Source organism: Erigeron canadensis, chromosome 1, assembly GCF_010389155.1.
Source record: "Erigeron canadensis isolate Cc75 chromosome 1, C_canadensis_v1, whole genome shotgun sequence".
NCBI classification, from domain to species: domain Eukaryota; kingdom Viridiplantae; phylum Streptophyta; class Magnoliopsida; order Asterales; family Asteraceae; genus Erigeron; species Erigeron canadensis.
Genome location: NC_057761.1, coordinates 45064526 through 45090477, shown reverse-complemented (window position 1 = coordinate 45090477; position 25952 = coordinate 45064526). Strand labels below are relative to the sequence as shown.

The following is a 25952-nucleotide window of genomic DNA, read 5'->3' as shown; positions in this document are numbered from 1 at the left end:
TTTTCTTGTATGAGGTCTTGCGTTCAAGTCTTGGTGAGAACATAAAATTTAAGAAATTAAATCCCTTTATGAGGACTTGACATGGGTATGTCATGTTCAAGTCTGAGGGGGCAGGGTTTACTACTATTGATCGTCGTGTCTTCGGGCGGATTAGTAGAGGTTTTCCCCCATCGGGTATTTAAATAGGCATTTCTACTTCGAATGAGCTCTCTAGCACGGACCCGGTTAAGACAACGTATGCTAAATCTCCCGCTTTCGAATCACGACACGAAGTTTTCAACGAAATTCACCTTTGTACGTTGAAATAATTATCAACCTGCTTTTGTATCGGCAAACATGCATGGTCTTAATTTACTTTGCAATGTAAGGAAGGCAACTATGCTACTTTCTGGTATTACTTTTTCATATCCTTGATAGATTTTGTTTAATAACAAAACCTTTTTCTGGACACATTTATCATCATTTTCACTTTCTAGTTTTCGATTACACCACTAAGTCAATAATGGAGATGCATGTATGTTTTTTTTCTTTTCTTTTCCTTAGTGTTTTTTTTTTTTTTTTACAAATTAACTAGTATTTCATAATTTGATCTCTAGCTAGTATACATGAAAATTTGTCATATTTATGTACACACAACCAAAGAAAAAGAGAAGTTAACTAATCAATAGCGGAGAACATACACTACAAGAAAAATGTTGATTAGTGACGAAAAACATTTGGTCACTAAATTATCATAATGAAAAAATTTTCGTCACTAACAATCAAAATTTGGTCATTATTAATGTGGTTAGTTATCAAATTTTGAGTGGTCACTTTTTGTCACTATAGGTCCGTCATTAATTTTGTTTAGAGACCAAAAAATGTTATTTTTTGGCCATTAATTTTGTTTAATGACCAAATTCAGTGACTACTTTTTTTAATGGTAACTAAGTATGTAAGGTTATTAGTTATTAAATTTTAATTGTTCCTAAAAAAATGGTCACTAATCAACATTTTAATTGCAGTGATATGAGATGTATGACGTTATACCGTGAAAATGATGTTCTTATAACGGTCGTCGGTCATTCCATTCTATATATGCATATATACGGCTAACATCATCTTGTGCAAACTTATATGTTTTTCTTTTCTAAGCGAACATACGTAGCAATTCTCTGAACAAATTAAACCGAAGATATATATTGTTATTAGTGCGAAACTTTAACAACCAACTAGCCAGTGTTAAAGTTATAGGAAAATTTCTCCTATTTTTGTCATGAAATAATTAAGGATTAAAAGATAAAGTTTCAAATTAATGGAAATCGTTGAAAGGAAAACTGGTAAAGCAGTGTTCGTTACCTGGATAGGTATGTGATTTTTTAGTAAACCATCAATATGCAATAATATATAGTTTGTAAAACATGATCGACTTGCAGCGAGTCATGAATTAGTACAAGTCATCACTTACATATATATGTTTATAGTATAACATTTCGAAAAAGGTTGTCTCAGGGTAACACAAAGGTGTTTAACTAGCTAGCTAGTACTAATAAAAAAATCTGAAACTTTTTTTGCATCAAACAAACAAAAAGCAAAATTGACGAGAAAAGAACTCAAAGATCTATCTCCCTGACTCTCACCGGCCCCTTTTCTTCTATATATCTTTTTGTTTGTTTGTTTGTTCTCCCTTTTCATTTATTTATTATCAATATATTCAAACCTCAAAATAGTACACATTATCATGCACATTCGATCTTCCCCTCAAATACATATATGAGACAGCCTTGTAAATCTTTCACAGCCATGGAAATTGTGAATGATAATTGAGCTGCAAATAATTAACCAACTAAATACATATCATATATTGAAGATTAAACACGTACGTACGAGATTATATGATACTCGCCTGTCACAGCCTTGATCATTTTCAAATTTTTAATACGGATCGAAGGCTAATAATTAAACTTAATAACTAAATACTTAACTAGTAAGCGATCGAATTATATATAAGATACGAAATTAACTTCAAAATTGACCTAATTAATTAAGCACAACCTAGCCGGAGTTCCAAATCCAAATCATCACAGTAGTTATCTGATTCTTCGCCAAGTAAGCCGATTTCCAAATTCAGTCGAACAATATTATTCTCTGACCGGTTGCCAATTTTATCTTCCTCGCTTGAAAAACCATCAAATTTACAAACCCTAAAGGAGGGTATTTGTGATTTCAAACTAGCACCGTTTGATCTAGGACAGAAACGATACGACGGGTGGGTGGTATACGATGGTGGGACGTACGGCGAGTTATGTGGTGTGGAAGAGGGAGCAGTGGATGAGGACATCATCGGAGACAAAGACATCTTTGGGATGGATGATGGCAAATTTGATGAAAAATATGGTGAGAAATTACTACTAGGGTTAGGGTTAGGGTTTGGATGGAGGCTATTAAGGTTAAGCAAAGTGGTGTAATTAGAAGATGGCATTATTTGTCTAAGCCTAGCTCTATCTCTCCTATGAACATTCATGTGACCACCAAGAGCTTGAGCTGATTTAAACTCTCTTTTACAAAAGGTGCAAGTGTAAGACCTTGGTGGCCAAGAGAACCCCCCTAGCAACTCTCCTCCATCTCCAATTGAACTACTATCTTGATCACAACTACTATTGTTGTAGATGTTGTTTTTCCATGACCAATTATAAGGATTATCTACTATTGATGATGAATCCTTGATCATACCATTATTATTTGATCCAGCACAAATAGCGTGATCTTTCAAGCTCTTATTATTATTATCATCATTCACACTTGTGCTTTTTTCCATAATTACCTTATTGATCAACTTTACCTTATGAAAAAACTCGGGAAAAAAAAAATGCAAACACAAAGTGTTATGAATTTCAGTTTTTGGAGTTTTTAAAGAGAGAGAGAAAAAAAAAAGATGGATCAAGATTGGAAAAGCTATTAAGAATATGTGGGGTATTTATCACAAGAAATGTTCCGAGTGTTTGGTCATAACTTACTAAAAGTAGAATCCTCGTCCTTGACAGGGCTATACTTTTTTTGCTTATTTAGAGAGAGAGAGAGAGCTCATTCATCATCATCCATCATCTAGTACGTGGTTGTTTCTTTCTTCTCATTAATTTATACTGTATATTAATTTAATAGCATATTGTGTCCCATTCCCTACACATCAAAAGTCATTAGGTACGTAGTACTCTATTAAAATATACATTTCAAACTATTTGATTCGGCATTAATTCATACTTTTTCAATTATAATAATAATGGATTCGATCAGATGTTCTCTAGCTTATTCACCAGCTACTCTTATATAGCACTTATTTGATAAAGTTAATTATTTGATCACCGGCCCTATATACATATAGGTGTCGATATTTATAGTTGAGTTTCGTCTTATAGATATGAAACCAAATTTCGTAAAATTTGTATGATAATATATCAGGATGGATTGTTCAAGGAAAAAGTTTTTGTACTTTTTGTATATCATTTTAGTAACAACATATCGACATCATCGGTGTCACATCTGGATTATTATGTTTGTCTGAGTTGAAATCTTATCAACAAAGATTTAATAGTTGTTTCCACTCTGAAATTGTTTAGTCTCTAGTACACTTATTGACTTGTGTTTTTGTATAATTAGCAATCACAAGAAATCATCAAAAGAGATGCATGTGACACATCTTCATAATTTAATTTTACATTTTTACTCTGCGCATCAACACCTTAATTTCCATCATATCTTAATTAATAGCGGTGAATATGTCGTCGATCTCTCTGTTCACTAATGTCAATATAAATCATTTTTTATATGAACGGCTCTATTGATTGTAAGACGGCAAGGAATGGTGGAGGTCTCTATTTTAATGGCACGGCGTTCTATCAAGAACTCTAGAAAAACCAGGAAAAATATATCCGATTAACAGAGGCAAACAAGTTGCCGGTATGTTATGTGGATTGTGGACTATCTGGCAATATCAAAGCTATATCACCTCTCAACCGGCCTGAAGAAAAAAAAAAGATACACTATATATGCGTGATGATTATTTTTTTAACAGTAAATTTAAACTTAGCGGCATGTCTCTAGATATACTCAACTCCAAATTGAGAGAAAACTCATGCTAGGAAAACCTTTGTCTCCATTCATGAGAGCATTTTGCTCACATCAGAATTTGAACTCAAAACCTCCCAGTCTCAGACTTTACCATATACCAATTCATCTATTGATGGTTGGTTATGCGCGATGATGACTAGCTACTGTCTTATGGATTTCGACTAGCTAGCTAGCTAGCTAGGAAAACGAAAAAGAACATTGATTAGATTGGTATTGAATACAAACTCATCAATAATTACTCAATATATGTCATGGAGCATAATATATTTGTTATCTTGTCCTTAATTACTGCATATCTTCTTTGCTAGACTAATAATAGTTTAACGACATTGAAGAAGCAAATTACTATACATTGTGATTATAACAAAAGGAAAGAATATATATATATAAAAAAATGACCCAATGCCATCATTGAGATTCTGTTGGTTTATTGTTAGATCGATCTCGGAGAGAGTGGTTATATTTCTGGGATTGTGTATCTAATTTTGGGAATATATATTCAAATTAATTATATATCTTCTGTTATATATATATTGGTTTCCACAATTTGCATTTATATAATTAACTCTATGCGTAGTATGTGTATGCATGTATGTATATGTGTACTTATATGTATGTGATCATGATATCATATGTTCATCTTGTGTGTGTATGTTAATTTGTATGTTTGTATGTATGTGTATATAATTATTGTACATGTACGGCAATATATATAATTAAGTTGAATCAAGTACAAACGGATCGATGTTAGAAAAAAAAATTAAAGAAAGTGATATATAATAATTATATATATTTTGCATTCAAAACAGATTGATGAATGTATTGAATAATATATACGGAGTACGTACGTACGTTTGGAAATTACATTGAGTAATTAGGATGCATGATGGAGTGAGTGACCCAGCTGATAGACAAAAAGACCGTCAAAGCAAGCAGAGAATCTTTTTCAATATGAATCTTGTTTTTCGCAACAACAGAAATCCATCTTTTGTTCTATGTTGTTCATCTTTGGTGTTACATTTGTGAATGTACGTAATCATTACAACTACCAGTTGGGAATATTCATTCTAACCAATATATAACTTCATATATATATATATATATATTATATATTGTATAGTAGTAGATATTTTTATTTGTTCAAATATATATTTTGCGTTAGCACTTGAGTTCTAATTTGTTAAAAAAAAAAAATAATGACGCGAAAAAATAATATATATTAGGTAATTAACTTAATTACTAGCTAATAACCAAAATCATATGTGATTGAATAGCATGTGTGATATAATTTTATGATAATTAATGACACTATGTGTTAGTAATACAACCAATATGCACGTATGCAATATCTACGTACGTACTCAATTAGATGGATGCCTAGCTAACTACATTTGTCGTGGTTAATATAAAATAAAAAACATAAACTTACAATTCTACAAATATATTACTATTATGTGATATATTTTAATAAAAAAAAGTTATTAAATGAAATTTTTAAGGATTCACTTAACGTGCATATAAAGATGGTACATTTTCATATCAAAAGTGTATATGCTTTATAGTAAGTGTACAAAAACTTAATTCACCTTAATGAAAACTCTTGAAACTTTGTTTATCAAAACCCTTTAATAAAATATATATTAATTAGTTAAAATATGCATGTATTTGCTACTAATAATATATATATATATATATATAGACTATACAAAAGAGAAAGAAAGGGTAAGTGATGTTTAAAAGAAAAGAAACAAACAAAAGATCCAATCCAAAAATAGACAAGATTTAGTAAATGACTTGCAACCAATCACATGAAACCATTCCTTACCTTCAAAGGGGGTAATGTGTCTTTAAGGTTATCGATTCCAAATTCAGGAATTACCCGCAGTGTATAACTATGTCGTCGCCACTTGAGAGTAGTAAACCTTATAGCACCTAAAGCCCGGCCCATATATATAAAGCTGATCCCTATTAATTCAAGTATCGAGAGCACTACCTAGCTAGCTTTTGACGATAATATAATATATATTAATATATAATATGTATAAATCTTGACATTCATTAATTAAGTATCAGTTCAAAATGATTCATAATTAAGTATCATGTTTGAGCGTGATTGGTGTTATTATATATGTTTGTTGTATGTATTTGAAAAGGGTCGATATATATAGCTTAGTACAGAATGTTGTGTTTGGTCTTTTTTGGTGTCACATATAGCTACTTTATAAAGTGACGTTAATTTCATGTTAAGAAAAATGATGTGGCATACGACAGTGATAAATTTGTAGATTAAATGCAATCAATCAAGTAAGATATGAAAGCTTTTAATGACCTTTTTACAAAGAGGGTATATTTATATATATATATATATATAACAGAGTTGCACTTGAGGCATTTTCGATTTTGTTTAAAGTTTGAGTTCGATCCTCATGAATCATGATGACAAGTTTTGGATTTTCCATGTGAATACTTGTAACGATGAATTATAATCAACATTTCGTTGTCTAAGATACGTACAAAACTTCACAATTAATTATATGATAAAATTTCCTTAATGTCGTATCCTAACTAAATGTTTGAAATTTTTTTTACAAAAGTGCGCTTATTTTTAATTACAAGCTTCTGCCTATAGATTATTGCTATGTGCCACTAAAAAAATCAAATAATGCAACCAAAATCACATGTTATATGTAAAATTTCAATATTGAAATAAGAAACTTATTAAAAATACATTGATAAACACAAAAGAGAATGTATACATATATACTAATACGATATCCGCACAATGTTGCGGCGACGATAAAAACGACGACGATGTGATGGTGGCGGTGCCAAGTGATAAATTAATATAAATGTAATTGATGTAAATATGACAGTTAAGGTATTTTAGATCTTGTAAATTAATAAAATAATGGTCAAAGTGTAATTAGTTTATTAAAAACAAATTAGATAATTCTTATAAATCTTTTTAAAGGGAAGTGTTTATCGAGGGTACTTTTCTAAATCCCAACAACTAAATCTTTTATAACACTTTTGAAAAATATGGAGAATTTTTATATACGAGTAGTAAAGATAAGATGTATTTTTGAAAAACGTTGAATAAAAGTTGGATAACAATCAAACCCCATTTAACCAAAACTAGTCTTTCTCTTCTCCCAGGCCCCAGCCCAAATAGGAACAATCTACACGCTACGCTTTTGTTTTTCTTTTTTATACCCAACACACTTGAAAGCTTATTGGCTTATAGCCTATAGGCTTATAGCTTTGACTACTAACCTTTTTGATGAAATAATTAAATATTATGATTAGAATTTATAAATTTATTTAAATATATCCAAAGAAAACAGGACATATGGTAAAATTGAAAGATGAATATAAGAAAGAAAGAAAAAAAAAAGAGGAATATCCATTTATATCAATTGTCATACTGATTACTCATAGTTAAGCTTATGAATGTTAAACCTATGATACATTACTCGACAATGCCTAATTCTTATACGTTTATAATTTATCCTTTCAAACAAAATTGTAATGGGAATCATACTTCTCTAAAAGCTCTTCATTTCATTTTTTTATATTATTTTTGCAAGTTGTTATAATTACATTTGATATACTTTCTCCGTCTCAATTTATCGTACTGTAACAAAAGAGTTATGATTTATGATAGGTTTATTTACATGATAGTTGCTAAAGCTTAATTGACTTTAAGATGGAAATTCAAAAAAATTGATTAAGGGTAAAATTATAAAAAAAAAGCAATTATATATAAGTAAATATAAAATATGTTCAGGAAATGAAAATATATTTTAGATAGACAAATATAGAAAGATAATATATATGAAATGGATGGAGTGATGGACTAATAATTTGGGATTTTGTTAAACAAAACTTTTAGTGTTACAGCTAAGGTGCATTAATAGTTTATATATTTGTTATAAATCTTAGAAGGTAAGTTTTTTAATTAAAAACTAAAATATTTTTACACATGTTAAATGAAACTCTTTAGCATTTTCCATAATTTGGAATCAAATATTAAGGAAACTTAAAAATCAAAATTCCAAAATAGTACATCTCATTCTCGGCCCAATAAAAAGCCACGGGCCATTCTTCTTATTTCATTTCAACTATGAGTCTATATGAATATGACCCAACAGGCCAACACACTTAAAATATTAGCCTTTGATATGTTTTCGTTTCGCCGTAAACAAGTTTGTAAGCTAGTATAATTTTTACTAACTTTTAAATTACCTTCTGAGAAGTATTTTTCACCACCACTGCACTTTCTAATACTCATATAACAAACTAGGTAAGATTAGTGCCCTCTTTAAATTATATAGTGATTTACTTATAACAAATTTGAAATTTGGTATGAAGTGTGATGATAAATTAAGAGATTATAAATCATGTATTGAGAAAAACTGAAAGCCTTCTTTGTGTTACGATGAAGAAAATACTAAAGCTAATAAAGTAATAAGTATTGTACTGTACTTTATATATGATTGTGCTAAGGACTTAGCCTTTTAAAGAAAGTAGTAAGTTCAATCCTTGATATCGGTTTTAAAAATGAGCAATACTATATCAACAAACAAATTACAAACAAAATTATACAAACTTGGGTGTCACCAATACATATGGAGAGAAAAGCATGAAAGAAGAAAAAAGAATAATTTAATTGGTTCATCTCATATAACAAGTGAGTTTATATATATATATATATATATATATATATTTGTAATTTGTACGTCAATATAGAATTTCTCCTATATAGTGATAGTAAGTACTGTACTAGTTAACATTAACATTCCAAATACTCAAAAATAGTGATAAACCAAACCCTCTTTGAATCTTAGAACTTGCATATATGATGTACATAATTAAGTGCATAAAATCACGGGCATACTCGTAAATATATCAATAATTTGAGAAAAATGGTGAGTTCAACTTGAAGCATTCGTCATGTCCCCCACACACTCGACGAGTCGACGTTGCATCCAACATTTTCATTAAAAACTTAAATGTATATTTAGTCCTGCTGGAATATAATCACGTTACATAAACGCATGTCCAGAAGTTATTTAAGCCTACATGGTTACACAAAATGACACGTAAACTTTATGTAATTAATTAATATACTAATTGTAATATATTGATTAATATGATCATGAAATAATTAATAAACATAAGTTAATAGTTATATAAATGTTTATTAATTAAAAGAGGAGGTGTAAAATTGAAATTTAGAATTTGTGTTGTTTTTTAATTCCACCTAAGGGGGCCGAAATTCTCAAGGCTTCTAGGCTTTGAAATTACTTGTCCATCAAGTTTAAAACCCTCCTAATTAAGTCTATGAATAAAGGGCTAGGCTTAAGGGATTTACACACAATTACACAAGACAATTAGATTTGTTTCTCTCCCCTCTCTCTTTCTCTCTCTCTTGGTTCGGCCGTAGGGTAGCAACAAAAAGGGTTTTGGGTTTTGCTTGGTTCGACTAAAGGGGTATTAGACAAAGGGTTGTTGTTCGTGATTGGGTACTAGCATATATCATAGGGGTGTTAAGTGTGCGATCGTAGAGAGATTTTACTTTAAACCCTAATTAATACAATAATAATCTTATTATTATTACTTTTTTGGAAGCTTACGCTAAAGGTACATATATTCGATTCTCTCTTTGTAAATTAATATGATTACATATACGTTTCTATCCACTGCGTACTCATGTTTGTTATATGTTTATGTTCATAAATCCTAACAATTCCTTCAGAAAAAAGGGATCTAATATTGTAGGTGGTCCATTACTCCATTAATTCATTCAATCGAATCATCAATACCCATTCATGCAACAAAACCTATAACATAATCATATATGTTCTAATTTTTATATTCCTTTTATAAAAATAAAAAAGAAAAGAAAAGAACAAAAAAAAAAACTAAGTTGGCTAGAAAGAGATGAAATTGGATACAAAGATATTTATAATGGGTAAAAAGTCGGATAGAAAGAGAAGGAGCGAACGGGACATCAAAAGAGAGAAATCCAAATGATGTGATATCAAAAGACACATTTTTAACAAATAAAATAGTCTTTTATACAATTATATACCTTAATATGATATGATATGATATTTAAATTATTTTCATCATTTTTCACAAAAGCACTCATGATAAATCAACGATCCTCCAAAATTGAGACTAACTTTACTACTAAAGTTGATAATTTTAACCCTTAATTTTATACTAACGGTCATAATTTATCCAACTTTATTAATGAAAATATTTTAAACTTTAAAGGATCCTCATCCATGATTTATATGTTTAAAAAATCAACTTAACCTTATGAAGATGACATATAGAGGAATTAAGAGATAAGATTAAAAAACAGGCTAACATTTGTCAAATTCTCAAAATTTTAGATTTGATTTTATACATATTAGTTAGATTGATTTGATTATTTTCCTTAAAAAAGTACTACCAAGTGCAATTCATTTCTTTTTTATTGGATAACCCTAAGACCGTCAACTAGGTGTAATGTCGGAGTTTCCATCCACACACTGGAAATTCAGCACAACAAGTTAAACGCATCTACTATACATATTCGTCGGGGTATCCCTCCAACGCAGTGGTTACCGCGACTAGGTATTGCTTGTTAATGTTGTCAATGGAAAGAGTAATTAATGACCCCGACTTTTAAATTTTAATAATATTATCCCCTATTCCCTGTCCAAAATATGTGTTGCAATGGATCATAAACTTTTAACTAATTATCAAAATTTTAAATAGTTTTAATATCTTATTTTGTTAAATAAAAAATTTAGGATGAGTTTTGCTAAACACAGCCCTTAAAGTTTATTAAATAGTTTTACATTAATCATAAAATTCAGGGGTTAATTTTTGATATAAAAAGTATAATTTTTTTATACGTGTTAAATGCAACTCTAATTTTTGATATAAAAAGTATAATTTTTTTATACGTGTTAAATGCAACTCTAAAAACTGCATTTAACATTTTTTAAAATTTAATAATAGTATTGTATGAACATAAAATTGATTTATATAAAGCCGGCCAATAAATATATATAGCAAGTATGTATGTATACGTGTGTGTACACACATCAACACATTTCATGATACTTTCATAAGCAATTTCTATCTTTAAGCAATAATCTTACCTCCCATAGCTCATATATGCATGAAAATTGCGTAATGGTATCGGTGTTGACAACTTGACATGTTGTCAACAAAACTAGTACTTATGAATGTTATTATTACTCTTATTATATTAAATATTATGCAATACCACTTTTCAAAAAAATAGATAAATAAATATATAAAATGATGTTATGCAATTCCATACGCTACAATTAAATTCTTGTAAGTCCTTCGTCGCCGAATAGTTTAAACAGATTCATCAAAGATGAAAACGCCTTTGACTCATTCTACTTAATTAATAATTACTTCTTTTTGTTTTATCACACCTCACACACATGACTAGTCATAAAGTTTTGCTAAGTAGAAAAGCATATTAAGCGTCTTCTAGTTAACGCACCATTTTCCTCGAATGGGAGTGTTTTTTGGTCTTCAATATATAATAAAATAAAAAGAAAATTACATTTTTGGTAATTCAAGTTGTCGATCTTTGCACTTAAAGTTTAGAAGTAAAAAATTTACACTTTCATATATCAGTTTGGCTATTTTTTTCAATTTTGGTACCACGCACATACAATGTTAATTTTTTAGTTGTTGGCCGTTAGTTTCTGTTCGTTCCCTCCCCACATGCTCGTCACGTGACAGCGTAAACAGAAAAAATAAACGGAGTCTGCGTGGTACCAAAATTGTAAAAAATAGCCAACTTGAGGTATGAAAACTGTAATTTCTTCACTTAAAAAAGGAAGCCTTGGATTAAACTATATTTATACCAGAATACCACATGAAACACCACCATCACCGTGTAGCATAGGTAGAAAGCTAGTAAGAACAAAAATTGAAAATTAGGTGGAAGAGCTTTTCCTGAAAACAACTGAAGTTCATTTATCAGTTGGAAGAGTTTTTTTTTTTTTTTTTTCTTGAAAACCCAAACCCAATAATGATAAGAGTGAAATAGAAAAGGTTTTCTTAAATATGGAGTTCTACTTGCCAACAAAACAATACTAAGATCATTAACATCATTTAACACTTCAATGTTGAACCTAACCTACTTTATAATACGAGATACGATGCAAATCAACATAAAGAGAAATATTCATTCTTAGCCAACTACCTAATAAACACATTTAACTACCCATAAGCGATTCTTAACCACCCATTAAGGCATTTTCCTGCTTATAACTTTCTCAGTTCGTTAACTTTAAATTTGCAAGTATGGATATCCGATCCATTATTCATTTTACGTGGTGATGGTGGTGTTTCATGTGGTATTCTGGTATAAATATAGTTTAATCCAAGGCTTCTCTCTTTAAGTAAAGAAATTGTAGTTTTCATACATCAAGTTGACTATTTTTTTTAGTTTTAGTACTACGCACCGACTCCTTTTTTCGTTAACACTATCACGTGACGAGCACGTGGGGAGGGAACGGACAGAAAGTAATGGCCAACGGCTAAAGAGAACACTGTAAGTGTGTGATACCAAAATTGAAAAAAATAGCTAACCTGAGGTATGAAGATTGTAATTTCTTCACTTAAAGACTATAAGTGCAAAGATTGACAACTTAAGGCACCAAAAATGTAATTTTCTTTAAAATAAATAAGGAATAAGTGAAAAAGATGTCTGGTTAATAGAGGTATACTTTTAGTATTGCAATAGTCATCGAGTCGAGTCGAACCGAGCATTCCTCGAGTATTCGTTACTAGGTAGGGCGTCGAATCAACCCGAGCCGGCCGATTATACCGAATACTTCCCACCTTGGCCTTTTGACCCCGAGTACTGTAATTCCATAATCGACCGATCTAAAATTGCATAACGACGTTTGCAATCATAATTTTTTGAGAATAAAAGTGAAAAATGGAATATATGATGTTTGATATGATAATGGAAAAAAATAGAAACGAGGTTTGAGTCGGATAAAACTTATATTACAGTAGTACACCATTCAAAGTTTCAAACCACATAACATCATCGCAGCCTTATCTCAATGGTCAAAACCATTGAAGGCTTCTAAATTGTATGACGTTAATTTCAAAACCATTGTATGACGTTTTTCATATTTAAAGGAATTTTCCCAAAAAAAAGTTTGAAAAAATATTGTGAATTTGTGACAGTCCAAATCCAACGATATAGAATCCGTAAGGAGTGAGAAATTCATAATGATCAATCAAGTAATTACATAACTCATGTATTGAATATCTCTTTAGTTTTCACAATAATTGTTCCTATTTTTAAATTTTACTCGTAAAAGAATCAGATTGTGAGTTTGTGACCATAGAGTGTATAACAAAGATTAAATAGTTGTTTAGTCCTGTCGTGAACTAACACATTCACAGAGGCATCCACCACCATGCCGACCATTTAAGTGGATGACGCCAACTTCACAGCGTGGTGCCGTGGTGTTGGTAATCACGGTGCGAAAACATTTCCATTGACCATCCTCCCATTTTTAATAATATCTAATTAAAACAATTGTTAAGTTTCGTAGAATGCGATCATGTAAATAATCTTGAATGTGTCAAAACAATACACTATGTCTATCTGGTAAACCATATTAGTCCTTAATCAACGAATTTGATCATTAGCATTACTTTTGACTTTAGGCAGCAGAAAATGATGACCCAAATAAGACTATATTCAAAAACCACTAATCTTGCCCACTGCATTTTTTTTCATTCGGATATCTATTCTGTTATATATCTCATTATATTAAAGTTGTAGAAAAATCTTATAGTTGATCATCACTAGTATATATTTTTGTTTAGGGCTATTGAATTTACATAAAGTTCACATTATGGGTGGAATTACCTCAAGTTAGTATTAACTTGAAGGGTAAAGTTAGTAAAATCTCAATTTTTTACTTAAAATCAAAAGTTAAGATTTAATAATCAATTTTGAATTTCAACTCTTAATTTTAATTTAAGGGTTAAGATCATCTTAGTTTTACTCTGTTATTTATATGCCAACTCATCGATCACACCGCGAATTCACTTTGAGAATACTATATATACATGATTTTCGGAAAAGAAAATGAAACCGATCGACATAATTGTATTGTGCAAATGTGGTGTGTCGCATTCATATCAGGCATGCAATAAGTTCATCTCAAGTTTTTACCATCACATGTAACATCTACAAATAGAAGCGTCCACATGCGACGCATTTCTTAGGTTTAAACATATATTAATTCTTCAATACTGTTGACACTTCATTTTGAAAACAAGGTTAAAGAAAAAAAAAAGAAAGTAGTTACGTATATGTTGCAAATCAAAAGAAAGCTGGTAAATTAAGGTTTATTGGTTACAAACTTTTTAGAAAACGATTTTTTTTAACTAGCTAATTATTAATAAGAGTAAATTACACATACAACTTCTTTTTTTTAGTTGTCACGTTATTTCCAATCACTGTGACCCTGTTTCGTTTTTGGACCAAAAGATCGATAAGAGTCTTTATGATCCCTTTGCCTCCAATTGATCAGCTCTACGTGCCCATATTTAGCATCGCAATCCACCTTGTTATCTTATCAGATGTCGTATGTTTGTCTTTTTGTCTAATTTCCATATGTGTATTGTGTTTAATTTAATCAGGCTTCCCCTATATAATAATTTAAATTTGGAATTAGAGGAAAGGAAGGATAAAATGTGTATCTTTGTTTGGAATGTATATATATTACTATTTTAATTTTAAAAAATTGTAATTGTACACAACTTGTCTATTTTTATTTTTATTCTTATTTCATTTTTATTATTCACACTGAGTAGGACTTAGTGAACATGTCTTTTCATTGAAGAGGGATTTACCCGTCACATTAATTGGTATTATTTTTATAATACCCATCCGTCGTTCTACCGTTATTGATGTCGCATTGTACTAGCATACATCTAATTTACTTTAGTAGTGGCTCAAACCATGTTGCGCCTAAAGCAAAACTAAAAAATGACGCCTATTTATAACTAAAACTTATTTAAAAAAGAGAACATAAAACCCAAAACGTATTACAGTCCATTTAATCAAAAGTCCTTTTAAACTACACTTAATTTAAATTCTTTAAGCTTCTTTTATTTATTTTTATTTTTAAATTTTTTATATGAATTTTTTTCTTCATACATAAAATAAATTGATATATTTAAGTTATATATAAAATTTGAGGCCTTTAATAACACGGGGCCTAAAGCCCTTGCTTTCTTTGTCTTACCCTTGAGCCTCCGCTGATTTACTTATGTGTATTATGTACCATATAGTCGTATACTGTATTCTTGGAACTACTAAGCAAATTGTTAATAGTCGTGTTAATACAATTTCCTGTCTTTAAAAATATATATATATATAATATAAATAAAAAGAAAATCATGAATAAAGGGGCGTGGGTAAAATAAATTCTGGGAAGGCGATATTGTGAAAGAGACGTTTATATCCATGAATATTGTTTTGGGTTGAAGTTGACGTTTTTAAAACAAAGGTGCGTCTAAGTTCTCTTCATCTTCTGGCTTGAGGATCCCACCACCTCTTTAACTATTTTTATTATCCATGGATTCTTTTGTCCATCCACATCACGTTTTTTTTTGTTTATTTGGGATCATTTAATGTCACATTTAATCCCAATTTATTTACACATCACACAACAGTCTACCTAATTTGTATTAATCGATAATGTTGGTGGTAGTCAATCGCGAATCCTTTTGTTTATAGTGTCAAAATTAGTTTTCAATTATGAAATTAAAAAATATCTAAGAATATTAAAAAAATCCCAATACATGATAAACGTCTCAAAAATTGTCAGAAAAGGAATAAAAAGACTATATGAAAAATACATGATGAAAAATCGTATACCTAGTTAAAATACATACAGTCATTTAGAAAAAAAAATTGCATAGACCCTTTAAAAAGTGTTGGTTTTTCCACTTTGGCCGTCTCTCTCTTTTCTTAAACAACGGCGCGCGGACAAATGTTGAAACCAACATATCTTTTACTTTACTTAATACCGGATGTATATTCGCATGATATGGTGGTGTAATGATGACGGGTGACAGTAGTAACGGTGACGTTAATGTTGTGTGGTTATTAATTTAAAAATAATTGATGTAACATATGATATTATAGTTATTTAAGAATTAATGATAAATATTATAAATTAAGTTTATTAAAATTATTTTAGATACGAGTATTTAAGATAAAAAAAACACTTCAACTCGTTAAGTATCAAAGTTTAAAAGGAGATGATCTGTACACCTTAATTTTTTCCCGATAGATTACCGTATAAGAATTAAATTTTTTGAAACCATTTAATTTAATATAAAAATATATATTCTCTCTCTAGAAAAGGCCGTTTCCCTCAAAGGCACCATCAGTTTTCAACATCCATTACACAAAAGGAAATATATATAGGCATAAACATATGGTGAAAAAACCAATGAACTCACTCCTAAATACTCACACACATATATATATGTACATACAAACATATATTTCTTTCTAGTTTCAACCTATAAATAAACAAATATTCCAATTCTGCACTATCGGAAAACCCATTGCAAATTCCGGGTTCTGTTTATTTCTTCAAAAGATTGGATCTTGCTCAACTTTCTGAGCTGGGTGTTATTGTATAAGTTTGTTTTGTGGAATTATAATATATATATACAGTATATTTTATGCTGTTCTTAAAAAAGATCTGATCTGAAAAGGACAAAAAGAATCTGGGTTTTAATGGTGGCCTTTGAAGATTTGTTCTTGCAAGGTAAAGTTTTCATACTTACATTGTTATTTCTTGGTTAATTCTGTTTTTCAGAATTTTAGTAATTGTTTATTGTATATATATTATCTATTATTTATGTATGTATGTATATTTTATTGCCTTTTTATTATGATATGTTAGAAGAATTAAATACTACTCGTATTGAGCTACTAACAATTTTTTTTTTCCTTATAATTTGAAAAAAGTTAATTGTAAAATAAAAAAAGTATTTTGGCTTAATTTGTAAATTTGTGCAATCCAATGAATAACAAGTTGGAAACATGCATGAATGTAATTTAAGTGGTTGTTTTCTGATATTATTTTATCAAAGTTGTAATCCTTTTTTTATTCTATAACTTTTATTTGGATTAAATATAATTGATTGATTTATAATAGTATTATTTTGTGTTTCAAATTGTTGAATGTACAGGTTGTTTGATATTATAAATCAGTAGCTTTCATTTCAAGTTTTGGTCTATTAAGCAAGAAAGATATTAAAAGACTTGTTTCCATATAAATAGATATATATATATATGGATTGAAGAATCAATTCGATGGATGCAATGTCGAAAACATTAGCATCTTTCGGGTTGATTGCATTGTTGCTAGTGTGTGTCTTTGCTTCTGATGATGATGGGTCGGATAACGGGTGTAATTGTGAGGTTGAGGGCTTTTTCGGGTATAGAAATATTATGGAAGCACAAAGAGTGAGTGATTTCTTGATAGCAATTGCTTATTTCTCGATTCCAATCGAGTTATTGTGGTTTGTTAGTTGCTCAAATGTGCCTTTCAAATGGGTACTCTTTGAGTTCATTGCTTTCATAGGATTTTGTGGAATGACACATTTGTTAAACGGTTGGACTTACGAACCACACGCGTTTCAGCTCATGCTGGCTCTCACCATTTTTAAGTTCCTTACGGCTTTGGTTTCATTTGCAACTGCGATTACTTTGGTCACTCTTATTCCGTTGCTTTTAAAAGTGAAGGTAAGAGAGTTTATGTTAAAGAAAAAGACTTGGGATCTTGGTAGAGAAATGGGTATGATTAGGAAACAGAAAGAAGCAGGGTGGCACGTTCGTATGCTCACTCAAGAGATCCGAAAGTCACTTGACCGGCATACTATTCTCTACACTACGCTGGATAAGTTGTCTGAGACATTGGATTTGCAGAATTGTGCGATTTGGATGCCTGATCCTGCTAAAACAGTGATGAATCTTACCCATCAGTTAAAAGGGGGACACTCTTCAACGAGGTATGATTTCTCGATCCCAATTCAGGATCCTGATGTTCAAGAAGTTAAAAAAAGTGATGGGGTGAAGTTACTTGATCAAGAATCACGACTCGCGACTCTAAGCAGTGGAGGATCCGATGCACCTGGAGCAGTTGCTGCTATAAGAATGCCGATGCTTAGAGTTTCTGATTTTAAAGGAGGGACCCCTGAAATGATTCAGGCTTGTTACGCGATTCTTGTGTTGGTTCTTCCTGGTGGAGAAGTTCGGTCTTGGACTAACCCTGAACTCGAGATAGTCAAGGTTGTGGCTGACCAAGTAGCTGTGGCCCTCTCACATGCTGCGGTTCTTGAAGAATCTCAACTCATGAGAGATAAATTAGCTGAACAAAATCGAGCTTTACAGCAAGCAAAACAGGATGCCATGAGGGCTAGTCAAGCTAGGAACTTATTTCAAACTGTGATGAGTAAAAGCTTGAGAAAACCTATGCATTCGATCTTGGGCTTGCTTTCAATTGTACAAGATGAGAATCTGAGTGACCGGCAACGTGTTCTAACCAATTCCATGGTGAAAACAAGTAATGTCCTCTCAATGTTGATCGATGATGTAATGGATGAATCTTCTAAAGAAAGATTTCCATTAGAAATGAGATCATTTCGTCTCCATTCTTTCATAAAAGAAACAGTTTATCTTGCAAAGTGTTTGTGTGCTTATCAAGGCTACGAGTTCACAATTGAAGTCGATAAATCACTACCTGATAACATTATGGGAGACGAGAGAAGGGTTTTTCAGGTCATCTTGCATATGATTGGGAACCTTTTGAATCGGGGCCATGGTGGAGGTGGAGGGTGTTTGATTTTAAGGATTTCAACGGAGACTGGAAGTCTTGGGAGGAATGAACAACGATGGGCTACATGGAAATCAAATTCTTCTGATGGTTATTTGAATGTAAAGTTTGAGGTCGGGATTACTGATAGTACGCCCCAGTTGGAACGTTCTTTTGCCGATGCCAGAATTCAAAGTGGTGCAGTCGAGCAAAGTTTGAGCTTCAGTATGTGCAGAAAGCTTGTGGAGGTGAGCTAAGTTATTTTTCTTTTTCTATTCATTTAATCTGCTAATAAACCCTTGGTTCAATTACAAAAGTTACATAATGTGTGTTTATAAATGTTCTTGGCAGATGATGCAAGGTAAGATCTGGGTAGTCCCAAATCCCGCAGGATTTGATCAAAGTATGTCGCTTGTTCTTCGGTTTCAACTCCGGCCATCAATCGTTACTGGAATCTTGGAAACCTCGGAATCCTCAGAGAACAATCCACCATCAAACTCTGTCTTCAGAGGCCTTCAAGTCCTGCTAGCCGACGAGGATGATGTGAACCGAGCTGTCACACGGAAGCTACTGGAGAAACTCGGCTGCAGTGTGTCAACAGTTGCCACTGGTTCCGATTGCATTATGGCTTTAAATCATCCTGTATTGTCATACCAGATGGTCGTTTTGGATCTTCACATGCCTGATCTTGATGGCTTTGAAATCGCATCAAGAATTCGCAAGACTCGTAGCAGGAACTGGCCTTTGATCATAGCCTTGACTGACTTTGCGGATGAAGATGTGTGGGACAAATGCTTACAAATCGGAATCAATGGAGTGATTCATAAACCTGTTCTTCTACAAGGGATCTCAGATGAACTCAAGAGAGTCTTGATCCATGCCAACAAAGTCCATTGACTTTTAGTCAAAGTCAAAATGTGTTACTAACAACTCTAACCAAGAATAGAAAGATTTTCTTTTTCTTTTCTCATTTTGTTTACCGTTGCAGGTCTATTTGATATGTAATATTTATATATCCTTATAAAATTTGTTCATGCTGAATTACTTCAACTATTAATTTGTAAAATATTTTTTTTGTCCCTCAAAATTAATAATTAAGTTATCTGTAAGGTTATTTTGGTAAATGATCTATCTATATTATATTATAAAAAATAACACTTTATTTTTGTAAGTATTGTAAAATATGTAATATTTTCACTTAAAATCCCTTAATATATTTTCATATGCACTACCACCTTAATATTAATGATTATATTATACTATCAATTTTTTATTTTTTCAAAATATACCCATTAATCTTTATATCAATTACTTTTACGTCAATTATCAATACCACTTGACGCCTTATCTACCGTTATGCCACCACCGGCGCCGCATTACACCTGGTAACGTGCTATTATTTATTTATATCAATTTAAGTCTAAACATTTCTTAACTATCTTAAATAGTCTTTTAGTAAACATCAACAAAGTAAATTCTAACAATCCAAAGTTACATTACTCTTTGTATAATTTTCACTTTTACCGACTTAGGGTATAGTTGTCTTATAACAAATCAAAATTACTAGAAATTATTGTCAATCGTATGAACATAAAGTTAGCAAACATTATTTTGGGGGTGTACTTAGTATTCTCAAATGGAAAACAATTTAAGGTGGTGTTGTAAAGTTTTCTAATTTGTTATATAAAACATTAGAGGACAACTTTATATTTATAGATAATTTAAAGTTACATAGTCATGACCACACGTAGATTCAAGCTATATATTTGTCGTGTTTCATGATATATAGAAACTAACGTGGATACACATATTTATTCTATACACAACAATATAGTACGCTTTGCAAGTAAATCAAATTGTTGGTGTAGAATCAACGACATGTTTTGAACATATTCAAACTTTTGACAAACTTTTTTACAAGTTGAAAATTTGGTTAGAAGAATAAGGAGTGATGGAATGGGTCTAAAAGAAGTGCTTGTTTTTGATGATAATAATAATATGGGACGAGAATCATGCATGAATTTGAGTACGTATGAAGGGAGGAATGTATATGTTTCAAAAGGCCCACCAAATTTGATAACTTGAAAAAATGAAAATATCAAAATAGTCCGTCCATATCTAAGCCACCTTCAATGTATAAAGGCTACTTTAAGACTATTGTTGATGGTCACCTTTCTGAACACGTCAACATTTGTATGATATCATTTTGTCTTTATTGTCATTGTCAAATAAGGTGGGATTCATTGTATTGTATTTTTGAGTCATTATCATATGTGGTTTTTCATTTTGGAATTACTTCCCAACAAAAACACCGGTCATTAAAAACAAAAAAGATCATCTTTTCTTCTTGGTGTATACGATATATAAGGAATTGAAATTAAGTGTTTACAATTTGAAATATCAAGTTTGACTGTCGGTTATGTTCGAACAATGGAAGTATTCAAATTAAGGGTGTCGCTTGGTTCATAAGAAAAGTCACTTGATTTCTAAGGGTAACGGATGACTTGGCTAAACTCTAAGTTATGCTCATAAAATATTTATCATGTGACTTGCATGTGTAAGGTTACGGAGGCTGATTAAAGAGCAGAATTCTTACCATGATTTGCACTTTACCCTTGCTTACTTGCAATTATTACTAAACAATTTGTGTCATTTTAGGATTAAATTTGTATATTCAACCACATTAATGAACGATTTATTTATGAATATCCATGTACCTTGGGTTTTTAATTTCTCACCTTAAAAAGAATGATATTTTCTAATAAAAACTTCTTCTGAAAGATAACATTAATTAAATCTAAAACAGAAGCATATGATTGTAGTACATGTGATTCAAATATATTTTTAACTAACACATCACTCATTTTTATTTTATATGGTTTATTTATTTGAAAGATGTTTCTCCGGAAGTTATGTGTGGATCCCACATAAAATCCAACATCTGCATGTACTCTATGCAAATTATATCAAAAATCTAGATCAAAATCTAAGAGGTCTTACACGAAATGTTTCTTTATTGGTCTATGCACTATTTTAAAATGAAAATATTAATTCCACTTGTAATAATAATTAACTAAAAGTTATATATAGTTGTACAGTTTGGTTCCAAGGGGTATGTATGATGGAATTAAATATAATATACAGGAGGAAATCTATCATAACTTCCAGGTGAACAAGAATCTGTTTTCCCAAATTTTAGATGCTCAATCAACTTTCACTTTTTTATTCGTTTTTTTATATATACTTGTAAGTTGTAACTATTTAATAGAAAAGTTATTTGATACAAATAAACATAAACAGATTTTTCTTCAAAAAGTTCACGAATTGTTCAACAAATTTTATGTTTACTTATAACCTTATCTGTATTTAAAAAAAATATTCCCTCCGTCCCAATTTAAATGTCCTATTTTGACTTGTCAAGTCTTTCTTTCATAACTTTGACCGTAAATAATTTTGTTTATGTTATATATTACTTGATGAAAATCATATCAATGTAAAATACATTTAAAACCCTATCCAATCATATATATTATATCAAATATTATATAACACAAACAAAAATATTGACGGTCAAAGTTAAGCACGAAAGACCCAAAATGTCAAACTATGACATTTAAATTGGGACGGATGGAGTAATAATAATAAATAGATTGATGAGTCAAAAGTAGATAAGATATTTTCGCTATAAAAAATGTAGTAAAAGATCGATGTTATTTTTCTTTAAAGACAAACAAAATTGTGAATTGACAATTGCTTGATTGCTGGATATATTTGAATATTGCTAGATCAATGATTATCCCAAACAATTTATGTTAAGAAAATTGTAGAATGATGTGACAAATAACTATACCAACTATATCGAGATTTTTTGCTTGTTTTTCTTCAAACTCTCTTTACTACGATTTGTCCAATCTTATTTCGCTTGTTGTTAATAGAAATATATAACTCAAACTTGTCATATATCTATAACTACTATACTATCTAGGGACTATTTGGCAAGCAGTGGGATTCCCTCAAGTTAAGCCCTTAACTTGAGTCAAGTTAGAAAATTATTGACCCTTTGATTAAAATTAAGGGTCAAGATTCAATAATCATCTTTGAATTTTAGCCCTTGATAATAAATCAAAGGTCATGATCTCTCTAACTTGACTCCTCAAGTTGTTTTCAACTTGAGGGAATCTTCATCCATCTGGCAAGGGGTTTTTAGGGGCTTTTAAGGGCTTAAAAGCCCATAGCTTTTAAAAATAAGCTCATTTGAAAATTATGGCCCTGTTTGGTGATACATAAGAAATCAAAAGCCCCAGCCCCGAAAAACTCCTAAAAGCCCCAAAAGATCTTTAAAATAAAAGCTCGTAAGAAGATAGTTGAAAAAGAAGCCCCAACCCCTAGCCCCAACGTCAAGCTCCAGCCCCAAGCCCTTAACTACAGTCTCTACTTCAAGCTTTTGTGCCAAACATACCCTTAGAATGCATGAATGCCTTTTAATTTAAGTGGTGGATTGGAGGAATAAAAAAAAAAGTTACAAAGCACACCATGTCTCTAAAACCACACTGGATTCTCATCATCTCATCCTGTATGGACATCAAAAACACTACTATCAATAATGGGAATCATCGTCATTAGCCGGATTTAATAGTTCAAGCTACCGTATTATACGGATATCCGTCTAGCTTTATTTATGTATATGACTTAAATTCCAAGTGGCTATGTAAAGTATGTGATTTGGCACATAGGAGGAGACACCTAATTTAATCTAAAAAGTGATGCAGGCTTTGGTGAAGGGGGATGCATCTTAAAAAACAAATACAATAATTATTAATAACCATTATTATTATGTAACAATTGAGGCCGGTTGGACTTTGGATCTCATAACTAAGAATAATTCACCAAGTGGGCCGTCCATGTAAATTATATACGCAATAAAAATACTCTACTAGTATAATTCAATCAAATTTTTTTTTACTAAAACCATTTGATTTTAAAAAAAAAATGTACTCAAATATGATGAAGTAGTTTTATCGGTATAGTAATTATACATACATATTTGAATATTAATACATGGCAAAAATGCAACTTGTATGACTCATAAAAAGATAATGTGGCAAACAAGTTCAATAAAAATTATACTGGTTTGGTAATCATACAGTTTAGAAGTGATGAGTTAGTTTGCAACCAACTAGTTTTTTTCATGGACCTGCAGTTTGGTGATGATCAACTTCACTAAGAAAATTATAATATGCAAATATGGTTAGAAGTTTTTAATTTTTTTGTTAAAAAAGTTTATAAATTTGTAAAGAAAGACTGATGAAAAATAATTCGTGAAATCTTAAGTCGAAAAATGACTGTAAATGTAATGTAATATGTTATCCTATTTATAGTTTGCTTTGATACTACTCGTAACTCCTAAACGATGACAAACTTGTTTGACTTTGATTTTATCACCATGAACAACATCTTTAAATAGAATAATAATAATATAGCAAACCTATTTCGAAACTAATCATATATAAAGCGAATCGAATCGGACCAAAATGTAATTCAGGTGGTTCTGTAATTGCTTAATGTGCTTCTCAAAGATATCTAGAGCCAAATCATTAGAAGTTAAAGATAGTAAATTTTAAGTTTTCAAAATTTGAAGCAAAAAACTAGTTAATTCATTAAATTAATATAAGCTTAGCCCATCTAATATGTCTATAATTTAGAAAAATTTATAGAGTCCAAACATGTTCAAATAAATGAATAATCAAACATATACAAATAGGGGTTTGAACAATTTAGTAATGCATAAATGGAGCTCCTTACTAAGGAGTCTTTAGGCGAGTCTAAGGGTGATGACATCCCCTTCATTCACCACTCACTCACACTCACTTTCAACCAATCACATTACGTCACCTCAAATCCACCACTCACTCACCATTCACCCAAATTTTGTTGGCATTGTCACCACTTACAATAATATTTTTTTTATTTTATATAAATTAAAACATATATTTAAACATATATTAAAGCACTTAAGATTAAAAACATAAACATCACATAAATAAAGTTCGATTACGACAATAAACGTTAAAAACACACATAAACTTCGATCATAACATAACATAAACCTACAAACTACACAGCCACCCGTGTTTTGCACATAACTCGCGCTTGCGGCCGATGATGAACTCTTTGAATGCCGGATCGTTGATATGCTCGTGAGGATCCATAACGAACCTCATGTCACAGTTGTACTCTTCGCTCTGAAGAAATTTGAAATACTCATCGTCTTTCTTCTGTTGAACCTCGCATCTTTCCTTCAGTAGACTTCGCTTTTCTGTCGTGTAACTTGACAACGTATCACGCAATGAACTTCGACTTGAATCTTCATTTCCCGCCTTCTTCTTACCCCTGGATTGCCTTGATGGAACGGATGGAGCAGGATCCTCATTTAGACACGGTAATGGAACGTCGAAAACCAAATCCTCATATTGGACGTTAGGATTTGCATAGGGAGAATCTGATGACTTCCTTTTCTTACTTGAAGTCGATGATTCTGCAGGGTGTTGACCAATCAAAGGTTGTTGCAACCACTTTGGTTGTTCTTTGACAATATCCCATGCCTTAAAATGGTTGAATGGTTTCTTGTATTGTTTTTCAAAATCATCACACGCCTTCTGTCGGATATTAAGGTCGTTACACCCGCTTTGTTTCATAAGCACCTATAATAAACATCGAATTCAATATACATAAAACATATATACATACAACATATAACAGAAAGCAATACAACAACAAAAAAAAAACAGAAAACTGAGCACATACATACATATATAAACTTTAAATTTGAACAATTTTCTACATATATAAACTTTAAATTTGAACAATTTTCTCTTGAATATATACGTATAAACAGGGAGATAAATACCGCTTGAATATAATAACCAT

At 30.9% G+C, this 25952-nt stretch overlaps 2 protein-coding genes across 2 annotated transcripts; one reads left to right on the top strand and one right to left on the bottom strand.

Annotated features, from left to right (window-relative positions):
• Nucleotides 1–2023: 2023 nt before the first annotated feature.
• On the bottom strand, nt 2024–2797 carry LOC122593403 (transcriptional regulator SUPERMAN-like). The gene has a single exon (XM_043765813.1). It carries the CDS (start codon nt 2795–2797, stop codon nt 2024–2026), a length of 774 nt encoding a protein of 257 aa, XP_043621748.1.
• A 13855-nt stretch (nt 2798–16652) lies between these two features.
• On the top strand, nt 16653–20075 carry LOC122582990 (ethylene receptor 2-like). Its single transcript, XM_043755427.1, has 3 exons — nt 16653–16973; nt 17401–19273; nt 19377–20075. The coding sequence occupies exons 2-3, from the start codon at nt 17525–17527 to the stop codon at nt 19920–19922; spliced, it is 2295 nt and encodes a 764-aa protein (XP_043611362.1). The 5' UTR covers nt 16653–16973; nt 17401–17524; the 3' UTR covers nt 19923–20075.
• Nucleotides 20076–25952: the final 5877 nt, after the last annotated feature.

Excerpts from the sequence above, each read along its gene's own strand:
- LOC122593403 (XM_043765813.1), bottom strand. The coding sequence starts at position 2,797 with ATGGAAAAAAGCACAAGTGTGAATGATGATAATAATAATAAGAGCTTG.
- LOC122582990 (XM_043755427.1), top strand. The coding sequence starts at position 17,525 with ATGGATGCAATGTCGAAAACATTAGCATCTTTCGGGTTGATTGCATTG. Across the intron at positions 19,274-19,376 it reads TGTGCAGAAAGCTTGTGGAG|ATGATGCAAGGTAAGATCTG; the intron begins GTGAGCTAAGTT and ends TGTTCTTGGCAG.